Raw genomic sequence first — 21,422 nt, 5'->3', positions numbered from 1 at the left:
AGCTCAGGGCCTGAGCACTGTCCTTGGACTTTCTCAAGGCTAGAGCTCTACCACTTGAGCCTCAGCACCACTTCCGGCTTTTTTCTATGTATATGGTACCAAGGAATCGAACCCGGGTCTTCATGCATGTTAGGCAAGCACTTTAACCACTAGGCCAAACTCCCGGCCCCCTGAAATGCTCTTTTGCATCTACATTTCAGTAGGTTCTATTATGATGTGAGTGGAAGATGGAAAATTTCTTATTCAGGACTTGAGAGTATAGGATGAAATAGATTTCTTCAAATAAATTAGTTGTTTATTTCAGGCTAAATTTACATAATATAAACAAGTGTGGATTTACTGTGTAGGTGAATACTAGTCCATGCTCACTCTGGTGTGTCTTTCTAATCTTTTTCTGTATCCACACTTGCCAAAAGATGAATTACGTAGACATTCTTTATATATATAAATAGTTCTGTTCTGTTTTTGTGGTATCTTTGTTCAGTTTGGCTATCAGACTAATACTGGCTTCACAGAATGTGTGGCAAAGTTCTTTCCTTTTCCATTTTATGGAACATTCTTGATTCTTCTTTAAAGGACTGGGAGAATTCAGTAGTGAGCACATTTATTCTTGGGCTTTTCATTACAGTGAGACTATTACTGTTGGAACTATTATGACCAGCACTAAGGGGCTCAGGTGCTTTCCCTGCAGGTTTCACTTCTTTCAGATCTCACCCATACAGAGGGGAATCTAGGATTATAGGCATGAGTTACTGGCCCCAGGAGATGGGAAATGCTCATTTCCAGCCAGAACTGGCCAAAAAAAAAGATGGCTGGTGAATATTAAATTGTTGACTAGGCAACACAATATATGTGTTTCTTTTGTTGTTGTTGTTAATAAGTTGAATCTCATTTCTAGTTCTGTGGCTTTTAACTCTTGCTTTTGGAATTATTTGTGGAATATTTTAGGAGACTGTGAACTTTGAGGATGTGGCCATCAATTTTACCTTGGAAGAATGGGCTTTACTAAGTCTTTCTCAAAGGAAGCTCTACCAAGATGTGATGGGGGAAACATTTAAGAACCTGGCCTCCATAGGTAAATATTCCCTTACTTAACTGTGAGCTGTTCCTGCCCTTGGTAATGCTGCATGATTTAGAATGAAAAATGGAACATGTAGATGAATATATGACTGTAAATATACCATGATCTCATTGTGCCATGAAAAGTGATGTAGTCTTAATATTGTTTCTGTAATGTTGAAGGAATCAATGGTTTCTCTGTTTGTATTTTAGAAAAGAAGCAGGGACAAGAAAATAGTGAAGTTAACCAAAACTCCAGGGAAGAAAAAAGGTAATTGCACTAAGCAGAAACAATACTGTTCTTTCAAATATTGTAGGGTGGCAGGAAATTTTTAAACTAAACAGATAACGCAAATACATAAGGATAGAAATTGACTTAATCTTAGGACATTTTTCTTTTAACATGTATACAAGTGGAGTTCCAAAATTTGTAAATTCAGAAGTCTAAAATATAACACTATGGAGACCATTTGGAGAAGACCATGCAGGCACAGGAGATACTTTTTAATGGTTTAGTGCTTTAAAAAAAGTTCTTAGTTTGTCTGCCTTTTGTTTTTCAGAACTATATTTTTAGAGAGGCTCTATGGATCTGAAGAAGAGAGTCAGTTTAATGAAGCCTTCCAACAGAATGTAGAACATACCATGAATAAGAAAATTCTACCCAGACTTGCATCTTTCAAAAACTATATGTTTGGAGAAACCATCCTTGCTCCTTCACCCATGGGTATGCCTTTCAGAGCTCACACAAGACAAATATCTTTTCAGTATCAGGACATATCAGTATATGTGGACAGCAACAACACTCATAAAGAATATGGGAGAGCTTACAGGAAATTCCATCAGGGGAAAATCAGCTGTGGAATGCACAATGAGGAAAATCCATTTGCAGCTAAACAATGTGAAAACTACTTTAGCAGTTTTTTTCACAGACAAGAAAAAATGGACACTGAAGTTAAACACTGCTGTGAAAGTATGCATTGTAGAAGATCTTGCCTTGATTCTGGTATTCTTCAAGGGCATGAAAGAATCCACCCTGGTGAGAAACCCTTGGCATATGAGCAATGTGGGAAAACCTCTTTTTCTAGTTCTCTTAAAGCACAGGAAAGAATTGACACTGTCAAGAAACCTTATAGATGTAAGCAATGTGGAAAAACATTCGCTTTTTCTGGTGCCCTTCGAAGACATGAAAAAAGTCATACTGGAGAAAACCCCTATGAATGTATGCAATGTGGGAAAACCTTCCCTTTCTCTAGTTACCTTAAAGAACATGAAAGGATTCACACTGGAGAGAAATCCTATGGGTGTAAGCAATGTTGGAAAACATACATTTTTCGCAGTTCCCTTGGCAGACATGAAAGAAGTCACACTGGACACAAATCCTACACATGTAAGCAATGTGGGAAAACATTCATTCTTCTCCATTTCCTTCAAAGACATGAAAGAATTCACACTGGAGAGAAACCCTATGGATGTAAGCAGTGTGGGAAAACATTTGTGTTTCCCTGTTCCCTTTGAAGACATGAAAGGATTCACACTAGAGAGAAACCCTATAAATGTAAGCAATGTGGGAAAGCATTCGTTCTTCCCTACCATCCTCACAGACATGAAAGAATACACTAAAGAGAAACCTTACAGATTTAAGCAGTATGGGAAAATGTTTGTTCTTATTATAACTCTGATTACCTAGAGTTATAGGATGAGCCCCTGGCTCCTGGCTGTTTTTGCTCTTTTGAAACAGGATCTCACTATGAGTGTAACCCTGGCTAGCTTAGGGCTAGTGATTTTCCTTCAAGAGGAGAAGCTGTTTCCTCTGTATCCTTACAGTTATCATTGCTATTTGGTATGCTGGGATGAAGAGAGTTCTTGGCATAGACTGCTCTTTTTCTGCAATAATAAACCAATCTAGGAACAGAGCCCCGTGATCCTCTGTACCCTGAGCTTTGGGAGAGTGTGAGTAGCTGTTTATTTAGATACAGGCATCTCCCAAGGTCCCCAGCTGGGGATCGGATCCCTGAGATTTCCAGAAGGAAGTGGGCAGATACCAGCAGCCTGCCTGGAAGATAGCAGTAGCTGAGTGAAGGATGGGTGGGTGAGGAGGCATGCCTCAATCTTTTTACTCACTGTAGATCTCACTGTCCCGGGCTGATATGAAACAACAGCATAAAAATATTGCATGCATTTTGTAATACTGAACATGTAACTTTTCTGTGCACACATACACACACACACACACAGATATGTGTGGCACCAGTAGTACTGAGGCTTGAACTCAGGACTGGGCATTGTCCCTTAGCTTTTGAACTCAAGACTATAGCTCTACCACTTGAGCCACATCTCCAGTTCTGGCTTTTTTACTGATTAAATGGTGATGACTCACAGACTTTCCTGTGCGCCCCTAACCCCTCCCTGCTTTGATACTTAATCTTCTGATCTCAATCTCCTGAGTAGCTGGAATTCCATGTGTGAGCCTCCAGCACCCAGGTTTACTTTGTTTGGATATACTATACCCAAAACTGTAATAGGAACAGCACTGTTTGCATCGAAACAGGCTGGGAGCTGGTGCCTCATATCTGTAATCCTAGTTATTCAGGAGGACTCAAGATCTGAGGATGGCATTGGAAGCCTGCTCTGGAAAGAACTTTCATTTAGACTCTTATCTCTAATTGACCAAAATGAGGAGGGAGGAGAGAGAGGTAAAAAGGAGGAAGAAGAACAGACAAAAGAAACATAGAAAAAAAGCAAGTGCCATAAGATGAGCTAAGGCTTGAGTGGTAGAGCAGTACCCACCCCGGCGCCAGGCCCAAGGGGACCCATGCGGGGTTCTGTGCCTCCTGTGCTACACGGAAGGCTGTGGGCCTTGAGGGGCCCTGAGGAACTGGACTCGGCCTGATCCTGCCAGGTGCTGAAGGGAGCAGCATGGCAGAAAGTTGCTGCATCCTCCTGAAGTTCCCAAGTACATCCACTACCCAGAGAGCAGAGCAAGGCGGTTTCCAGTCTAGGAACCCAGGCCTATTCTCCCACTGTCCCCTATGCAGAGTGGGTGTGCCTGAGAGTGTGGGGGCGGAGCCCAGAGGAAGGGAGTGGGGACAGCACAGCCCCAATGCCAGGGCCTCCAGCCAGTCTGCTAGGGTATAGGGGCGTCCTCACTGAGGACTGAGCATAGGACGGGTGAGCTAGATCCTGCCAATCACTGGATGCCATTGGGAAGAGAGGAGACAAGTTGAGCTGCTTCCTATAAATTACTCCCAAAGCTGCAGAACTCAATCTGCCACACTCCAGTTTTATCTTTTTCTTTGGTGGTCTTTGGGCTTGAACTCGGAGCCAGGGCTCTGTCCTTGAGTTTGTTATTTTGTTCAACGCTCTCACTTTACCACGTGAGCCACAGCACTACTTGCAGCATTTTCTGAATAGTTTGCTAGATATTAGTCTCATGGCCTTTCCTGCCCTGGCTGGATTTGAACCACTGTCCTTAGATTAGTCTCCCGAGTAGCTCTGATTACAGGCATGGGCCACCATTGCCCATTTTTAGGGTCTGTTGTGTATATGCACACACATGTACGTATGTAATCACTGAAAATTGTTCCTGGTCATGGATGATCATTATCTGGGTGGTCGTGACCCACGCCCTCATTTGCACTGTGTTCCCACAGGACCCTGTGGACATTTCTGATGTAACATTTAATGCCCACGTGCCTGGTTTCTCCTCCAGTGACAGGGACATCTCATCCCAAACATCTAGAATAGGATCAGAATGAAGATAAGTGAGCACAAAATTAAAATCATAAGTGTATTCTGAGTGAATTAAACTCAAGTATTTAATGAGTAAGTAAAGTGCATATGCATTTGATTAATATAGCCATACTATTCAAAGGACTTGTATGAAACTGAACCTGGTAAAATGAGGTAAGTAGGGTTGGGAGAGATGGGAAAGGAGACACTTATCAAGGTGCAGTGTACTCATTAACTGATTTGGTTGAATAAAAACTTCTTTGCACAACTACTTAGAAATAATCACAGAAGAGGGAGCATCAGCTCCTCTCAATCTCACTCTCACTCATCTTGGGATTCCCCTGAGATGGAAAGGTGGTCAGATGTTAGAACTCTCACAGTGACAAGGGGCATGACACTTGCTTGTTGTCTACTTCCTGACCTTACCTGCATGATGCCTTGAGGCCTTCTCCCTTCTGGCCCCACTCTCGTTCTCCCTCACCTGGACTGTAGTCCTCTTACCCTGGCCAAGCCTTTCTTCATGCCATCCTTCCACATCCCTGGGATATTAGTTTTCCAACTCTGCCATTAAATGCTACCACAAGGAAATCCAAACAGCAGAAATGTATTTCCTCAGACTTCTAGAAGCTATATGGGAAGCTGAGGTTGAGAGTATTGTAATTCTTAGTTAGCACAGGCACAGCTAACAGAGGAAGTGGAAAATAGGATCACTGTGGAGCCACACTAGAGGCAAAAATCAAAATACCTCAAAATATCCACGTGGAAAAAGAGCTTCCTGTATGACTTATCAGTTGAACTGGTAAAAGAAAACTTGAGGCCCTGAGTTCAAACTCCATTGATCATTTCCCCTCCCCACCCCATACACATAGATGAGAACTTGGCTGAGTGTTTCAATGGAGGGTTGTTGGAAAATCTGTGTGCCCATCCATCTATCTATCCAGTGATCTACTGATTGGTCTATCTCCCTGTTTTGGATGTGGACGTATTTCAGATTAATGAGATTTGCTATGTGCCAGTAGCTCACACCTGTAAACCTAGTATTCAGGAGGCTGGGATGTGGGGATTCAGTTTGAAGCCATGTCAGTCAGAAAACTCTAATACTCTTACCCTTAGTTAAGCAGCAAAATTCCAGCGGTGGCACGATGGATCATACAAGCACACTGCTGATTAGAATAATGAGACATGGGAAAGGGAGGGAGAAATGCTAGTATTGAAATTAGTATGCACCTAATTCCATAGGGCATTTCCTTTTTGTTTGTTTTTGGGTTTTCAGAGATCAAGTTTTTGGTCTGAGTGGGAGATGTAATCAGACTCTATATGGTAGCCATCTTTACCACACAGCTGTGTCCTCCTCCCAAAGCACTGTTTCTTGTCATCAAATACCTTTGTAAAATATCTCTTTGCATTTGAACAATTTGATTTGGGGTGCTGAACAAAGAAGCTTACATTGGATTGGGAAAGACATATCCATTTCTTTCCAAACACGTTCCAGCCTTCACTGGTTCTCTTCCAAGTTTGAAAATGAAACTCATCTGTCATTCTAAAACTGATTTAATTCCTGGCTTAAACAGTCATGGAAAACAGATGTGTGAAGAGAGGACTTCTTATAAGCAGGCTCTTCTGAAAGCAAAAACTGAGAGGCAAAGGCGTGGAATTTGACATAGTCCACATCCTGCATAGATTGTTTTCCTAGAAAGCACTTCAGGCTGCATGTGCACCTGGCTGCAGCGACTTGACCATCATTTAACCTTGTATTTCTACTACTTAACTTCCAAAGAGAAGAGGAATTGTCAGGGTTTTTAGTCCTCGGTCCCTCCTGACCCGCAGGAGGGATAGGGAGAACACGTCCTGACCAGGACAAGCCGAGAAAGGAGTGGGCCAACTGACTGCCCGCACCCAGCCCTCCCTCACCGGCACACGTCAGGGAGACCCGTCAAGGCAGGAACTCGTTTAATGAGGAAGTACATTCAGCTAATATAGGTTGCAGGGGCCTATCAACACAAAGGTGGGCAGCGTGGAGGAGGTGCACATGTTTACTCTCACTGTAGGTCTCAGGAGAGAGTGATTCACAATACCGACGGTATAGCTCAAAGTTAGGCATGGTGTTCATACATGACAGCTCATTTCTTTGGGTGGTTATCTGACTCAGTGATGCAGATTCATGGCTCAGCCTGACCCTGCACTCTGCTCCCAACAAGGAACAATTATCTTTTGACCTGTATATTGTTGCCTATTTAGTTTCAGAACTGAAAACAAGGACATACTGATACCGACAGCCTGTCATGTGTATTCTTTATTGTTACACTACTCTAAATTATTTAACACTCAGATGACAAGTACATGGACTCTGAAGATCTTTACATCAGCACATACGTGAACAACATCACTCATTTAGATGGTACCTGTGAAGAAATTAACCAATACACAGAAATTTAGTATGAGTAGTGTAGAAACGTCATTCTATCTACAGGGCTGAGTATTGAAACCATGGCACGTGCATGCTAGGCACACAGATCTGCTATTTGAGCCACACCTCTACCTCTGCTATCTGTGCCAGGCCTCTCTGCAGTACTGAGGTTTAACTTTAGAAGCTTGTGCTAGAGGAAGCCTGAAAAAGCTTTTGGCAATGCTGCTTCATCATGTGAATGTCTATCGTGCCCTCAACATGGCCAGGAGTGGACTGGTGACCCACTGGCTCAACTGGATGATAATATTACCGGGAGGATGCACACACACATACACAGTCCTGGGACCTGAAATCAGGGCCTGAGCATTGTTCTTGGGCTTTCTCAAGGCCAGAGCTCTATCACTTGAGACATAGCACCATTCCCAGCTTTTTCTATGTATGTGGTACCAAGGAATCAAATCCAGGTCCCTTGTGCATGCTAGGCAAGCACTCTACCACTAGACCAAACTCCTGTCTCAACTCCCTAAATTTTGACTGAGGATGTAATTTCATTAGAAAACCATCACTGCTCATTTAGCAGTTATAATCATGCCTGATGCCAAGATTTTAACACTTTACCCTCAGTAAATGATGTCTATACACAATTAATTCAGTCAGAAACCTTGGATTCAGATTGATAAAAAAAAGTTTCCATGCCAGATGTGGTGGCTCACACCTTTAATCCTAGCTACTCAGGAGCGCCTAGGCCCCAGAGTTCAAGCCCTACAATCGATGTGACTGACCAAAAAAAAAAAGTTATCATTAAGTGTATAGAAAGGCAGTCAAGAAGTTGGGCACTAGTGGCTCATGAGTGTAACCCTAGCTACTCAGAAGGCTGAGATCTAAGGATTGAGGTTCAAAGCCAGCCAAGGCATGAAAGTCCATGAGATTTTTTTCTTCTAATTAACCACCAGAAAACCAGAAGTGGCACTGTGGCTCAATGTTGTAGAGCACTAACCTTGAGCTGAAGAGCTCAGGACAGCGCCCAGGCCCAGAGTTCAAGCCCTATGACTACCACCACCAAAAGACAGACGGCTCAGAGTTCAGGCCCCATGACCAACCAAAAACAAAAAGTCTTGGCCAGGAGCATAGCCTACCTAGTGGTAGAATGCTCACCTAGCATGGATGAAGCCCTGGGTTCTATTCGTTGCTACCACATACATAGAAAAGGCCAGAAGTGGAGCTGTGGCTTAAGTGGTAGAGTGCTACCCTTGAGCAAAACGTGTCCCAGGACCGTGCCCCGGCCCTGAGTTTAAGGCCTAGGACCGCCCCTACCCTGCCTCACCCCCCCCCAAAAAAAAGGAAGGAAAGAATATCATGTGCAAAATAAGGCAGAAATCCTGAGAGTAAGTCCACTGGCAATTGTCAACAACCCAGAAAATAGGAAAAAGGGGACTTCATGGATAGATTCTTTTCTACCACCCGAGCAAAAACCAAATGGTAGCAGGCACTTCAATATGAAACCTGTGTTCCCCAGTGCCGTGATGTAAGTTGGTAGTACAGAAGCTACTTTCTCTGATCCTTTGTAACTGCAATCCTAGAAAATGTGAACCCATTGGAATAGGGTCTCATACACAAGGGATCCTATCAGGGTTTTCTAAGAGTTCTCTTCACTGGTAACTAGAACAGCAAGAACTCCATCTCCACACTGGTTTCTTGGTCATTTACTCAACTTGCAAAAGGACAGAATGGCACAGACAAAAGCTGCACTGCTGTGACATTCAAAATAGTTCCCATAAACTTGTTGCCTTGTCTCTGTACATCTTTTATATACATCCCTATCTATATTTGGATATCTGACCTTTTTAAGCAAACCTCTCCCATCATCCCTGTGTTCTGGTTCTCTTGAGAACACGGAAGGATTAAATGATTCATAGAAAAATACCATGTGAATTCATACACCTACTTTTTCATCCAAATTAGCTATAATTCACTAACAACTTTATATACTGTACATGCATGGGAATATTTCCTGCTTTTTCCATGAAATGAGGCCTCTTACTAAATTAAATGATGACCTCTGCTAAACAAAGTTTTTTATGCATGATCAACCAAGAGTTCTTTCCTTATGAACCTATATAATGTTTACTGTGCTTTTGCTGCTTTCCTTATTTTCCATTTCATTAGCTATGTAGGAACTCAAGCTGACATACCACATGTATTTCTGCTTCCAGGACTCCTCTGCTCCCTCCTTGCTGGTGCTACTCTTGGCTGCCTCTGATTTTTTTTCCCCCAGACCTGGGGCTTGAATGCAGGGCCCATGCACTGTCCCTGAGCTTCTTTTGCTCAAGGCTAGCCCTCTACCACTTGAGGCACAATGTCACCTCTGCTTCTGTTTATTTGGTGCTGAGGACTCCAACCTAGGGCTTTCATGCATGCCAGGCAAGCATTCTACCACTAAGCCACATTCCCAGCCCCTGCCTCTCTGATTGATAAAAGGATCTGCAGTACTCCCATCCAGTGTGATGGTGGGTCTTTCAAAGTAACTTGAGTTGTGTGGTGCAAAGAACGGATTCAGACTCCATTCAGCTATGTTGTACATAAAATCTGTTTCCATTCCCTCCAATAAGTGTTTATTGCATATAAATACTGGGACCATCTTCATTTAGTCTTGTAGTTCCTAGGACTTGACTTCCAAAGAGAACAGGAGCAATTATCTTTTGACCTGATCTGTTGTTGCCTATTTACTTTCAAAACTGAAGACAAGGATGTACTGATACCCATAGCCTGTCCTGTATACTGTATGGTTACAATACTCTCAATTGTTCAACACTAAAATGAGCAGCATATGGACTCACCAGGTGTTTGGTTCCAGACAAGATCAGAAGTCATCGTCCCTTTGGGTGCTGGTGTCTTCACTATGAAGAAATTAAACACATACACAAAAATTCAGTCTGCAGCTAGGTAAGTGCTGGTGTCTCACATATGTAATCCTAGCCACTAGGAGGCTGAGATCTGAACATTGTGGTTCAAAGCCAGCCTGGGCACAAAAAGTCTGTAAGACTCTTATTCCAATTAACAGACAGAAAACCAGAAGTGGCACTATGGCTCAAGTGGTAGAGCCCTAGCGTTGAGCTGAAGAGCTTAGGGACAATGCCCAGGCCCAGAATTCAAGCCCCACGACCACCCCCCCTCCAAAGAAAAGTCTGTACAGTGTAGAAGAAAATCATATTTTTTATCTGCAGTGCTGAGTATTGAAACCATGATTGTCTGCATGCTAGGCACACGATCTACTATTTCAGCTATACCTCCACCTCTTCTATCCCTGCCAGGCCTTTCTTCAATACTGAGGTTTGATTTCAGAAACCTGTGCTAGATGAAGCTGCATAGGAATGAGTCTAGCTTTTGGCAATGCTGCCTCATCACATGAACCCCTTGTGTGCCCTCAGCATGGCCAGGATTGGATTGATGAGCCGCTGGCTCAACTAGATAGTATTTACTGGGAGGGTTGAGGCCAGATGATAGTAATTGGAAGGCACTCACAGTAGGAATGGCTTTGAAAGGCCATTTCCAATTCACCCGCCCAATACAGTTCAAGGGTTAAAGCATCAGCCAGCAGCCCAAGGGAAGAAGCACAATGCCATACTACTAGTGCATGGGCACACACATGTGTGCAAACACACAAGTTCATGGAAGTAGTTTTGGCTGTGAGTTTAAGGTCTTGACACTCAAGTTGCAATCAAAAAATGCAAATCATATGAGACTGTAAAAAATGGTACTAAACAGCACAATCAACAAGATGAGGGAAAAAAGGGAAGAAAATAATACAAACCTTCATGGTCCACTTATGTGAAGCACAGAGGTCACCAAACTCACAGGATGAGAAAGTTGAATAGTGAGTTGCAAGCTTACAGAAAAGGAGGAAGACAGGGTGGCTTCTGAGCATGGAGGTTCAGATTAAACAAAATGACCCAAAGTTGCCTCACAGCATAGGCAATGCACCTAACACTACCCAGCTGCACAAAAACAGATATGCTGGCACATCGTATGCTGTGGTTTTTATCCTAATTTTTAAAAAAATCTTAATTCTGGGAGGTCTTTTTTTATGAGTAGTTCTCACTCCTTGCTGCAAACCTGTATCATTCTCCAATTCCTAAAACGCAAGGGAACTTTTAACGTTCACATAAGAATTTGATTTTAGAAACAGTTAAATTTGTTCCGTTTGGTATTGAAGATGCTTTGTAAATCATTCACCTGAGGCCAAATAGGTATGGCTGAAGGGCTTCAAGCTCTCCAGTAAGAGGTGGTGGAAAACTTTAAGGTTAGTATAATGAACCGCATCAAAGGACATCGCCTATCCTCTCTTGTTTGCTTTCAAGCAGCTCCTTCTTTACTCTCTTTCTTCCTAGAGCAGTATCAAATGTCTTTCTCACCTGTCTCTCATTGTTCCCTTTCTCCATTCTCTTCCTATACACTGGAATAGGCTATTATTCCTCTTTCAAAAAGCTGTGGATTAGAAAGACTATATTCTCTACAGGTAAGGAGACTATTGCTTTCTCCTGCACCAATCTTGTGTGTCCAAGTGAATGAGCAAACTTTTCCACCTCACTAAAGGTAAAAGATGAAAGCCACCGTGGAGCTCCTCTAGGCAAATAGATGATTTCAGCAAAGGAAGTTCTGGGGCTTGAATTCAGGGACTGGGCACTGATCCTGAGCCTCCCTATGCTCAAGGCTGGCACTCTTAAAATTTTAGCCACAGCATTACTTCTGTTTCCTGCTGGTTACATTTCTACCCAGGCATGCCTCACACTGTGATCCTCAGATCCCAGCCTTCTGAGGAGCTGCAAATACAGGAGTAAGCCACCAGTGCCTGGCTCAAATCTAGTCTTAACCAGCTGATCTAAGCAAAAGACCAACATTTAGAAATAAAAACTGGATTAATTTTTTTTCATCTTGGTGTTCTAGATTGGGCTGTAATCATTAAAATCAGAACACAGAGTCTGGTCATTTTCTGTCTCTTGGACCTAATGCATGTTTCACATCATTTGTGCCAATAAGATAGTTATCAGCGTAACTGTGCTCTTGGTATAAAAAAAACTCATTCTTCCTTATTTTTCTTGGTCAGCCACAGGGCTTGAACTCAAGAGAATGGATGCTGTCCATAAGCTTTTTTTTTTTCTCAAGACTAGCATTCTATGAGGTAACTGACAGCTTCATTTCTGGCAATTTTGGTGGTTAATTGGAAATAAGAGTGTCATGAACTTTCGTGGCTTTGAGCCATGGAGGGGGGAGAGAGAAGAGAAACAGAAGAGAACAAGGAGGGGGGAGGAAGAGAAAAAGGGGAGAAAGTTAGAAGGAAAGGAAGGAAGGAAAGAAGGGAGGCAGGGAGAAAGAAAGCAAGAGGAAGCAAGCAAGCCAGCCAGAAAGAGAGAGGGAGGGAGGGTGGGAGGGATGAAGAGAGAGAGAGAGAGAGAGAGAGAGAGAGAGAGAGAGAGAGAGAGAGACAGAGAGAGACAGAGACAGAGACAGAGACAGAGAGAGAGACACAGAGAGAGAGACACAGAGAGAGACAGAGAGAGACAGATGGAGAATAAGAAGAGGAAGAAGAAGAAGAAGAAGAAGAAGAAGAAGAAGAAGAAGAAGAAGAAGAAGAAGAGGAAGAAGAAAAGAAAAAGAAGAAAAAGAAAGAAAGAAGAGGAGGGAAGGAAAGCAAGAAAACAATCATGGAAGCCACGAACAGCCCCGGAGGAACTGGAATCAGCCTGATCCTACCTTGCAGTGAGAGGAGAAGTGTCCTCCTAAAGCTACCAAGAGCATCCATTAAGCTGCCAGCTTGGAGGTTACCAGTCTAGGAACCCAAGGCCTTGTCTCCCACTGTTCCCTGCGCAGAGTGGGCGTGCCCGAGAGCGTGGGGGCGGAGCCCAGAGGAAGGGGGCGGGGACAGCACAGCCCCAGTGCCAGGGCCTCTGGCCACTCTGCTAAGGTCTAGGGGCTTCTTCACTGAGGGAACAGCATAGGATGGGTGAACTAGATCCTGCCAACCACTGGGTGTCATGGGGAAGAGAGGAGACAAGATGAGCTGCTTCCTGTAAATGAGCCCCTGAACTGTAGCGCTCCTCTCCTAAAGTACACTTTTGTTTTTGTGTGTTGGTCCTGAGGCTTGAGCTCAGGGCCAAGGCTCTGTCCTTGAGCTTGTTGTTTTGCTCAAGGCTCTCAACCACTTGAACCACAGCTCGACTTCCAGATTTTCTTAGTAGTTTGGTGGAGATACAAGTCTCATGGCCTTTCCTGCCCTGGCTGGATTTGAGCCGAGGTCCTCAGATCTCAGCATCTTGAGTAGCTAGCAGTACATATGTGAACCACTGGCCTCCATCTGGAAGTCTGATTGTGTGTGTGTGTGTGTGTGTGTGTGTGTGTGTGTGTGTGTGTGTAACCATTTAATATGTTATTCACTGATGATTATTTTCAGGGTGGTGGTGACCCATGCCCTCATTTCACTGTGTTCCCACAGGACCCTGAGGACACCTCTGTTATAACATTTATTATTTTTTTATTGTTGGAGTGATGTACAGAGGGCTTACAGTGACATTCATCAGGTAGTGGGTACATTGCTTCTTTTTGTGTGTGTGTGGGTGGGTCATGGGTTTTGAGCTCGGCCTGGGCACTGTCCCTGAGCTCTTCAGCTCAAGGCTACCTCCCTACCCTTGAGCCAAGCCCCACTTCACATTTTCTAGAAGTTAATTGGAAACAAGAGTCTCAGGTCCTTTTGTGCCCGCACTGGCTTTGAACCTTGATCCTCAGATCTCAGCCTACTGAGTAGCTAGAATTATAGGCATGAGCCCCCGCTCCCCCTCTCCCCCCAGTGTACCTTGCTTCTTTTTTTTTCAATATTGTCTCCAATTTATTATCTTTTCCACAGTACAAATTTTTCACAAACCATAAGTCCTTTGCAGTTATTAAAGTCTGTAAACAAGGGTCTGAATCCCCACACTCCCCACCTCAATTTCAGCTTGTGAATATTTTAAGTCCTTCAATCAAGCTTTAGCTCTTCCATTCACATAAGGAATCAAGAGGTTTCTCTCCTTAAATTATTTATATTTTTATGATACAGCCTGAAATGCAGTAAATCCCAGTGAAAGCCCTGGGGAAAACAAAACATGATCTTTACAGCAGGACTCAAACCTTTATAGTAAATGCATTTTGAAGAAGCGTCCCATAAAAAAGCATGGGTTTTCGTTTCCAGAAATCAAGTCTATTAGAAACCCTAGTTTCTACTTAAAAACCCATTTTGATCTAAAAGTGAAAACAGTCCCCTATCCACAGTCATTTTACAAACTCTATACAGTTTAACTTGCAGAGATTTTTTTTTCCAGTCTGGAAAACAGTAGTGCAATTAGTTTTACTTCTTTTAAGTTATATAGTCCATCAGGTAAATAGCTCTGTGGAAAGATAAGAAGATGCTCTGGTAAACAAGAAATTTTTGCAAGCCCATGCTGGCTTACTAGTCCATTAAAGCTTGTAAGTCCATAGTAGCTTTCAACAAAATATTGTATATACATCACCATCAAAAATGCAGAAATAAATAGGCAGGAAATGACTATAAACTGTCTCATCTCTTAATGATTTTTCAGTAATTGGCTTGATGAATTGGCTATGTAGTCACTTAAATAAGTAGACAGTCGACAGTTGCCTTGCAGGACATTCCACTATGGCATCCAGTTTCGAAAGCCCCAATGGAGTTAATTACAGTCCTAAAATTAAAACAAAAATAGGGAGTAGAGGATGGATGGAAAAAAAAAGTGTACAGGTGCTACTGAAATGGAATCCCAACAAAACAGCTAGGTAGGTCACTTAGACTTCTTCTTAAAAAGGCTTTTGATTTTTGATGGCTTTTTGCTTTTCTCTCCATTATGACAAAGGTCATGGGGGATGCTGCTCATCCTGCTAACACTTGGGGCTTCCTGAACTGGTTTGCTTTCGTTGCCAGTGGAGGAACATGATGTGTGATGAGGTTTAGGCACCGGGATGCCACTAGAGAGCTGGTTCATGCTACAGGAGTTCTCCAAGATGCCGTTGTACACTTTGCTTGCAGGACTGAAGATCATACTCTTCGTTTCTGTCAGACCTACACAATCAGGAGAGCCCAGGGAGAGATCTGCCATCACGGGTGAATCTCCTCTGGAAGAATCCTCTAGGGAGAGCTCATCTCTGGATATCTTCCGAGGAGACACTGGTTGGTATATCTCGAGGCTTGGGGGAGGAGACTGCTTCCTTCCAATGGAAGAGTTGAAGGAGTCACATTCTGAAGCTGTGTCTGGCACTTCCCATTGCCTTTTGGCAGTGAAATAAATGGCCTCCTCCTCTTCTTCATTCCGATAGAGTGCAGGGCAACTTGACACTGAGAGGACGTCTGGATCCGGGGAAGGCAATGAGTGCTGGGGATGCTGAGGCAGGTGAGGATGATGAGGATGGGCTGGATGAGGAGCATGTGGAGGAAGCTGGGCTCGCTGGGACTGTGGTGAAGAGGGCACAATGCTAGGGCGAGAGTGACACAAGCTGCTGCTTCGGGCTAAAGATCCAGCAGGTTTAGCCACAGTCCCAGGAAATGAAGACAGGATTGGGGGTGTGTCTTCATCTAAGTCATCAACCCCTCCAGCAATTGGGTAGGGTGGAATGGAAACTCGGGGCAGCACTACCCAGCTGTGATCTGAATAAAGGGAAGAGGTCAGGCTGGGGAGTCCCGAGTTATGGGCTATCTGAAAGCCACAGATCTTCTCAATCTGTTGCCAGCGAAAAAGTCGTTCTCGTAAACAAGTTGTCAACTCTGAGAGAGCTTTCTTTGCTTCCAGAATCTTGTGATCTACTTCATCTAGGGAGGAGCTATGAGCAACGTCCAGCGTCCCAAAGACGGTGCTTCTCTTCTTTTTAATTTTTTCTGCCTCATCCTCAGCGATAGCTAACTGCATTTCAGCATTCTGTCTTTTGATGTTGTAGTACTGTACTTCTACTTCATGGGTTAACTGAAGCCATTTTTGAAGAGCATCTGGAACAGACCAGCTGCTTCGCAGTTCAAATTCTTTTTCAGCCTTTTTTAGAGCTATGCAACCTTCTCCAATTCCTGCTCTGCATACTGACGTCTGCTCAGTTCACACTCAGCTCCTTCCCTGAGCTCTCTCAGCCGACAGGCCTCCTCCTTGGCATAATTGATTTCATCCATCATTTTGCGCTCTAGATTTTGCTTCTCGGCAGCAACATTTCTGTTTTCTTCCTGTGCCTTTTCAAGCCTCTCTTGTAAGCCCGTAAGACTTTGTTCTGCAGTTTGTAGACTCTCTAAGTCTTTCATCATTTTTGCAACATGTTCTTTTGATGTCTTATTCTGTGTATAAGCAAACCAGCATCCTCCAACACCAAGTAGAATAGAAACTGTGAGAATAAAATCCTTCATCCAGCTATGAGGTGGATGTGTCAGAGGTCCAAATAAAACCACATCCAGGGCCTTGAGCTGTAGTTTCTGTCTGTGACTCTGGTCGTTGATTTTCAACTGAGAAATCATAAATGAAAGCTCATGTACTGCGATCCTGGGAAGTGTTGTTCCTTTGACATTATTGTCTCTAAAATTCTTCTCATATTGTGGGAGTTCCACAAATTCTATCAACCACTGAAGGGGATCTTCAAGGGTCCAATGATGAACTTCTGATGCTTTCCATCCGCTTCCACAAATCCTCAACAGTAATAGGCTTGTCTTCTCTGTGCAGATGGCTATGCGTATTAGTCGCCTCTTCATACTTCCTATCTTCTCTGATAAATTCATCGCTTTCCTCTACTTCAATCCCACCATCTTTGTCATCCTCCATTTGTTTATGGATCATCTGAAGAGCTTCCAGACTAAATCTGTCTTCTGTGAAGTATGGTGGACTCAGTGCCATGCAGGGATCTGTCAGCAGTGCCGGGCGATCGCCTGCCACTGGCGCTGGAGAAGCGGCCGCCCTGGCCGAGCCAGTCGACCTTCGCCCGCGGAGGTGTCTAGGCACCAGGTCGCATCTGTCCTTGGCTCTGGCCACCAGGAGCCCGAACACCAGCAGCGCAGCCCAGTGCCGCCCAGGCAGCCAGCCCGAGGCCGGGCCGGCGTCCCGGAGGGATGCAGGCTAGGGGACCGCGGGGCGGCGGCGCCCAGGCCGCTGGCCACTCGCTGGCCCTGCGAGGCGCCACCATGGCTGGGGACTCCGCAGGCCGCCCCCGCCACCCCAGAGGCTGCCTCCCGCTGGACGCCAGTCGGGACGCTGGCGGCCTCCGGACCTCGGGTCGTGGCGGCGTTCATTGGCTCAGGTTATTTAAAACAAGAAACAAAACAAAACAAAAAACGTGGGTGGGAGGCAGAAAGGCACCGCGTCCCTGGGCGGTGCGCGAACCCGCGCTGCTGCCGCGGCAACACCAGGATCCGCTGCTCTGGCGCGGCTCAGCTCCAGCCTAGGCCAAGGAGTTCCTGCAGCGCCTGGAAGACGCGCTGGACCTGAGCGCGCCCGAGGGACTTCACCATCCAGCTGTGGCACAAGGTACCAGGGAAGCCGGTGGTAGAAAAGCCAGCTAGGGTCGCAGAGCGAGAGGCTCGAGCCCTGCTAGAGAAGAACAGATCTTACAAGTTGTTGGAAGAGAGTGAAGAGAGCAGTGAGGAAACTGGGATTCTGAGTAAGAGCAGCCTCCAGAAAAAGCGTAAAAAACGGAAACATCCCAGGAAGAAGCACTGTGATGAGGAGGAGGAAGAAGAGGAAGACATTTCTAAAAAAAGGAAAAGGAAGACAGGGGAGCATGAAGAACAGACACAGAAAGCAGAATCAGAGGATGGGTGGAGAGAATGAGAGCGCCTTCGGGATCTGGAAGAACGCAATGCCTTTGTGGAGCGAGTGCGTCAGTGGACAAGGCTCGGACTTGCCATGTCCTGGAGCGCTCAGACAAGGAGGCTGATGAAGGGGCTCAGAAGCGCCTCACGATGGCTGAAGAAGACCAGAAAACCCTGGTCCCTGAGCTGCGCAAGAAATCCCGCCGAGAGTACCTGGCCAAGCGGGAGCGAGAGAAGCTGGAGGACTTGGATGCAGAGCTGGCTGATGAGGAGTTCCTCTTTGGAGATGGGGAGCTCAGCCGCCATGAACGCCAGCAGCTCAAATACAAGCGGCGAGTGCGGGATCTGGCCCATAAATACTGGGCAGCAGGTGAGCAAGAGAAGCTGGAGGCCACCGACCGCTACCACATGCCCAAGGAGACCAGGGGACAGCCGGCTCGAGCTGTGGACCTAGTGGAAGACGAATCCAGTGCTCCTGGGGAAGCGCAGCGGCGATGGGAGGAGGCCCGGCTTGGGGCAGCATCACTGACCTTTGGGGCTCGAGATGCTGCCTCCCAGGAGCAGAAGTATCAGCTAGTGCTGGAGGAGGAGGAGACCATCGAGTTTGCCTGTGCCACTCAGCTTCAGGGTGATGAGGAGCCTTCAGCTCGCCCTCCATCAGGAAAGGCCCAGCAGAAGGAGGCCATCCAGGCTGTCCGTCCCAGCCTCCCTGTGTTCCCATTCCGAGAGGAGCTCTTGGCTGCCATCGCTAATCACCAAGTCCTCATCATTGAAGGGGAGACCGGCTCAGGGAAGACCACCCAGATCCCACAGTACCTGTTTGAGGAGGGCTACACAAAGAATGGTATGAAAATCGCCTGCACCCAGCCCCGGAGAGTGGCAGCCATGAGCGTGGCTGCCAGAGTGTCCTGGGAGATGGGTGTAAAACTTGGGAATGAGGTTGGTTACAGCATCCGCTTTGAGGACTGCACGTCGAGGCGAACAGTCCTCACTACATGACAGACGGGATGCTTCTCCGAGAATTCCTCTCTGAACCCGATCTGGCCAGCTACAGCGTGGTGATGGTGGATGAGGCTCATGAACGGTCCCTGCACACAGACATTCTCTTTGGGCTGATCAAGGATGTGGCTCGCTTCCGGCCTGAGCTCAAGGTCCTGGTAGCTTCTGCCACACTGGACACTGCTCGGTTTTCTGCCTTCTTTGATGATGCCCCTGTCTTTCGAATCCCTGGCCGCAGGTTTCCAGTTGACCTCTTGTATACCAAGGCTCCAGTGGCTGACTACCTGGAAGCCTGTGTTTCGTCTGTACTGCAGATCCATGTGACACAGTCCCCTGGGGACATCCTGGTGTTCCTGACTGGACAGGAGGAAATTGAGGCTGCTTGCGAGATGCTCCAGGTTCGCTGCCACCGACTGGGCACCAAAATCCGGGAGCTCCTGGTGCTGCCTATGTATGCCAACCTGCCCTCTAACATGCAGGTCCGAATCTTCCAGCCCACACTTCCTGGGGCCCGAAAGGTGGTTGTGGCGACCAACATTGCAGAGACTTCACTCACCATCCAGGGCATCATTTATGTCATGGATCCCGGGTTCTGTAAGCAGAAGAGCTACAATCCCTGCACAGGCATGGAGTCGGCTCACTGTCACCCCCTGCAGCAAGGCCTCAGCCAATCAGCGTGCTGGGCGAGCAGGTCGAGTGGCTGCAGGGAAGTGCTTCCACCTGTACACAGCCTGGGTCTATCACCATGAGCTGGAAGAGACCACAGTGCCTGAGATCCAGAGGATCAACCTGGGCAATGTTGTGCTGCTGCTTAAGAGCTTAGGGATCCATGACCTGGTGCACTTTGACTTCCTGGACCCTCCACCATATGAAACCCTGTTGCTGGCTTTGGAACAACTGTACGCTCTAGGAGCCCTCAATCACCTTGGAGAGCTCACCACGACTGGTCAAAAGATGGCAGAGCTGCCTGTGGACCCCATGCTATCTAAAATGATCTTGGCCTCTGAGAAGTACAGCTGTTCAGAGGAGATCCTGACAGTGGCTGCCATGCTTTCTGTCAACAACTCCATCTTCTACCGCCCTAAGGACAAGGCTGTCCACGCTGACAATGCCCGTGTCAACTTCTTCCTCCCTGGTGGAGACCACCTGGTTCTGCTAAACGTATATACACAGTGGGCTGAGAGTGGCTACTCCTCCCAGTGGTGCTATGAGAACTTTGTACAGGTCAGATCCATGCGCCGAGCCCGGGATGTGCGGGAACAGCTGGAAGGGCTCTTGGAGCGTGTGGAGGTTGGGCTGAGCTCCTGCCAGGGGGACTACATCCGGGTCCGCAAGGCCATCACTTCTGGTTACTTTTATCACATAGCATGGCTGACACCTACTGGCTACTGAACAGTGAAGAAAAGGCAGGAAGTGGTCATTCCTCCCAACTCCTCCCTCTTTAAAGAGCAGCCACCCCTCTGGTTGCTTTACCATGAAGTTGTCTTGACCAGCAAGGCGTTCATGAGACAGGTGTTGGAGATTGAGAGCAGTTGGCTTTTGGAAGTAGCTCCCCACTTCTACAAGGCCAAGGAGGTCGAAGATTCCCACACAAAGAAAATACCCCCCAAAATAGGCAAGACACGTGAAGAACTGGGCTAGAGAAAAGGACAAACGGGAAGGAACACAAACAGATCTTGATACCAGCACCTTTTCTTTCTGTACATTGCTTAATTCCTGTTAAATAAAATTATTTTTAATAAAAAGTCATATTGCCTCATGTGATATGTCCATTTTTTTCCTGCTCCCTTCAGTCAGGAATTCAGTTGGTTTGGGGATCATAGATGTGAATTTCGCTTTTCCATTTGAAAGTAGGATCAGTAAGGACTGAAAGGATTTGGAAAGAAATGGGTAGGTATTTCCAAGCCAAGAATAATGTCTGCTGTTCAGCACCCACAATCACCAAGAATGCTCAAATTGCTCCATGCAACAAGATATTATACAAAGGAATTTGATGACAGGAAGCAGTGCTTTGGGCTGAGGGCACAGCTGTGTGGTAAAGACTGCCTAGCACACAGAAGCCCTACCAAAAATTGAACTAAATATCAGAAAAGAAAAGAAATTGCATACTAATTTCAGCACTAGCAACCTTGTTAAGCACATTTGAGGCTGTTCACTCACTCATTGACCTATTGATCCATTCATACCACATAACCACCCATCCATCCATTCAGCTTTCCATCCTCCCATACAGCCAATCATTCATTATCCATTTCTCCATCCATCATCCATCTTTCTATCCATTCATTTGTTGAGGACATTTTGCAAATACATAAGAGAGAACGAAGGCTACCCTGGTAGATAGGGAAAGTGGTACAATCTGTATTAATTTACACAATAGCCACCAGCCACAGATAGCATGACAGAGTACAA

The 21,422-nt window shown here is 45.6% G+C and overlaps 1 protein-coding gene, 1 long non-coding RNA gene and 2 pseudogenes across 2 annotated transcripts in view; 2 read left to right on the top strand and 2 right to left on the bottom strand.

The window, feature by feature from the left end:
- The window catches only part of LOC150039389 (zinc finger protein 441-like), a 72,264-nt gene extending 67,450 nt beyond the window's left edge, over positions 1-4,814 (top strand). Inside the window, exons 3-7 of the mRNA XM_090327832.1 lie at positions 949-1,075; positions 1,273-1,330; positions 1,620-2,362; positions 2,577-2,614; positions 4,710-4,814. Coding sequence (XP_090183958.1) covers positions 949-1,075; positions 1,273-1,330; positions 1,620-2,362; positions 2,577-2,614; positions 4,710-4,814 — 1,071 coding nt within the window. The remainder of the gene's footprint in view (positions 1-948; positions 1,076-1,272; positions 1,331-1,619; positions 2,363-2,576; positions 2,615-4,709) is intronic.
- A 2,303-nt stretch (positions 4,815-7,117) lies between these two features.
- Positions 7,118-21,422, bottom strand: part of LOC150039381 (uncharacterized) — a 247,376-nt gene continuing 233,071 nt past the window's right edge. Inside the window, exons 2-3 of the long non-coding RNA XR_016534448.1 lie at positions 10,033-10,092; positions 7,118-7,190 (exon numbers count right to left, since the gene is read on the bottom strand). This is a non-coding gene — a long non-coding RNA (uncharacterized LOC150039381). The remainder of the gene's footprint in view (positions 7,191-10,032; positions 10,093-21,422) is intronic.
- Positions 14,739-17,492, bottom strand: LOC150039388 (stromal interaction molecule 2 pseudogene; annotated as a pseudogene).
- On the top strand, positions 17,646-20,651 carry LOC150039387 (pre-mRNA-splicing factor ATP-dependent RNA helicase DHX16 pseudogene; annotated as a pseudogene).

This window comes from Megascapheus bottae, unplaced genomic scaffold, assembly GCF_031878675.1.
Source record: "Megascapheus bottae isolate mThoBot1 unplaced genomic scaffold, mThoBot2.hap1 HAP1_SCAFFOLD_40, whole genome shotgun sequence".
Taxonomy (NCBI): Eukaryota; Metazoa; Chordata; class Mammalia; order Rodentia; family Geomyidae; genus Megascapheus; species Megascapheus bottae.
Note: the sequence above shows the minus strand (reverse complement) of the source record. Positions and strands in the feature narration are given on the sequence as shown.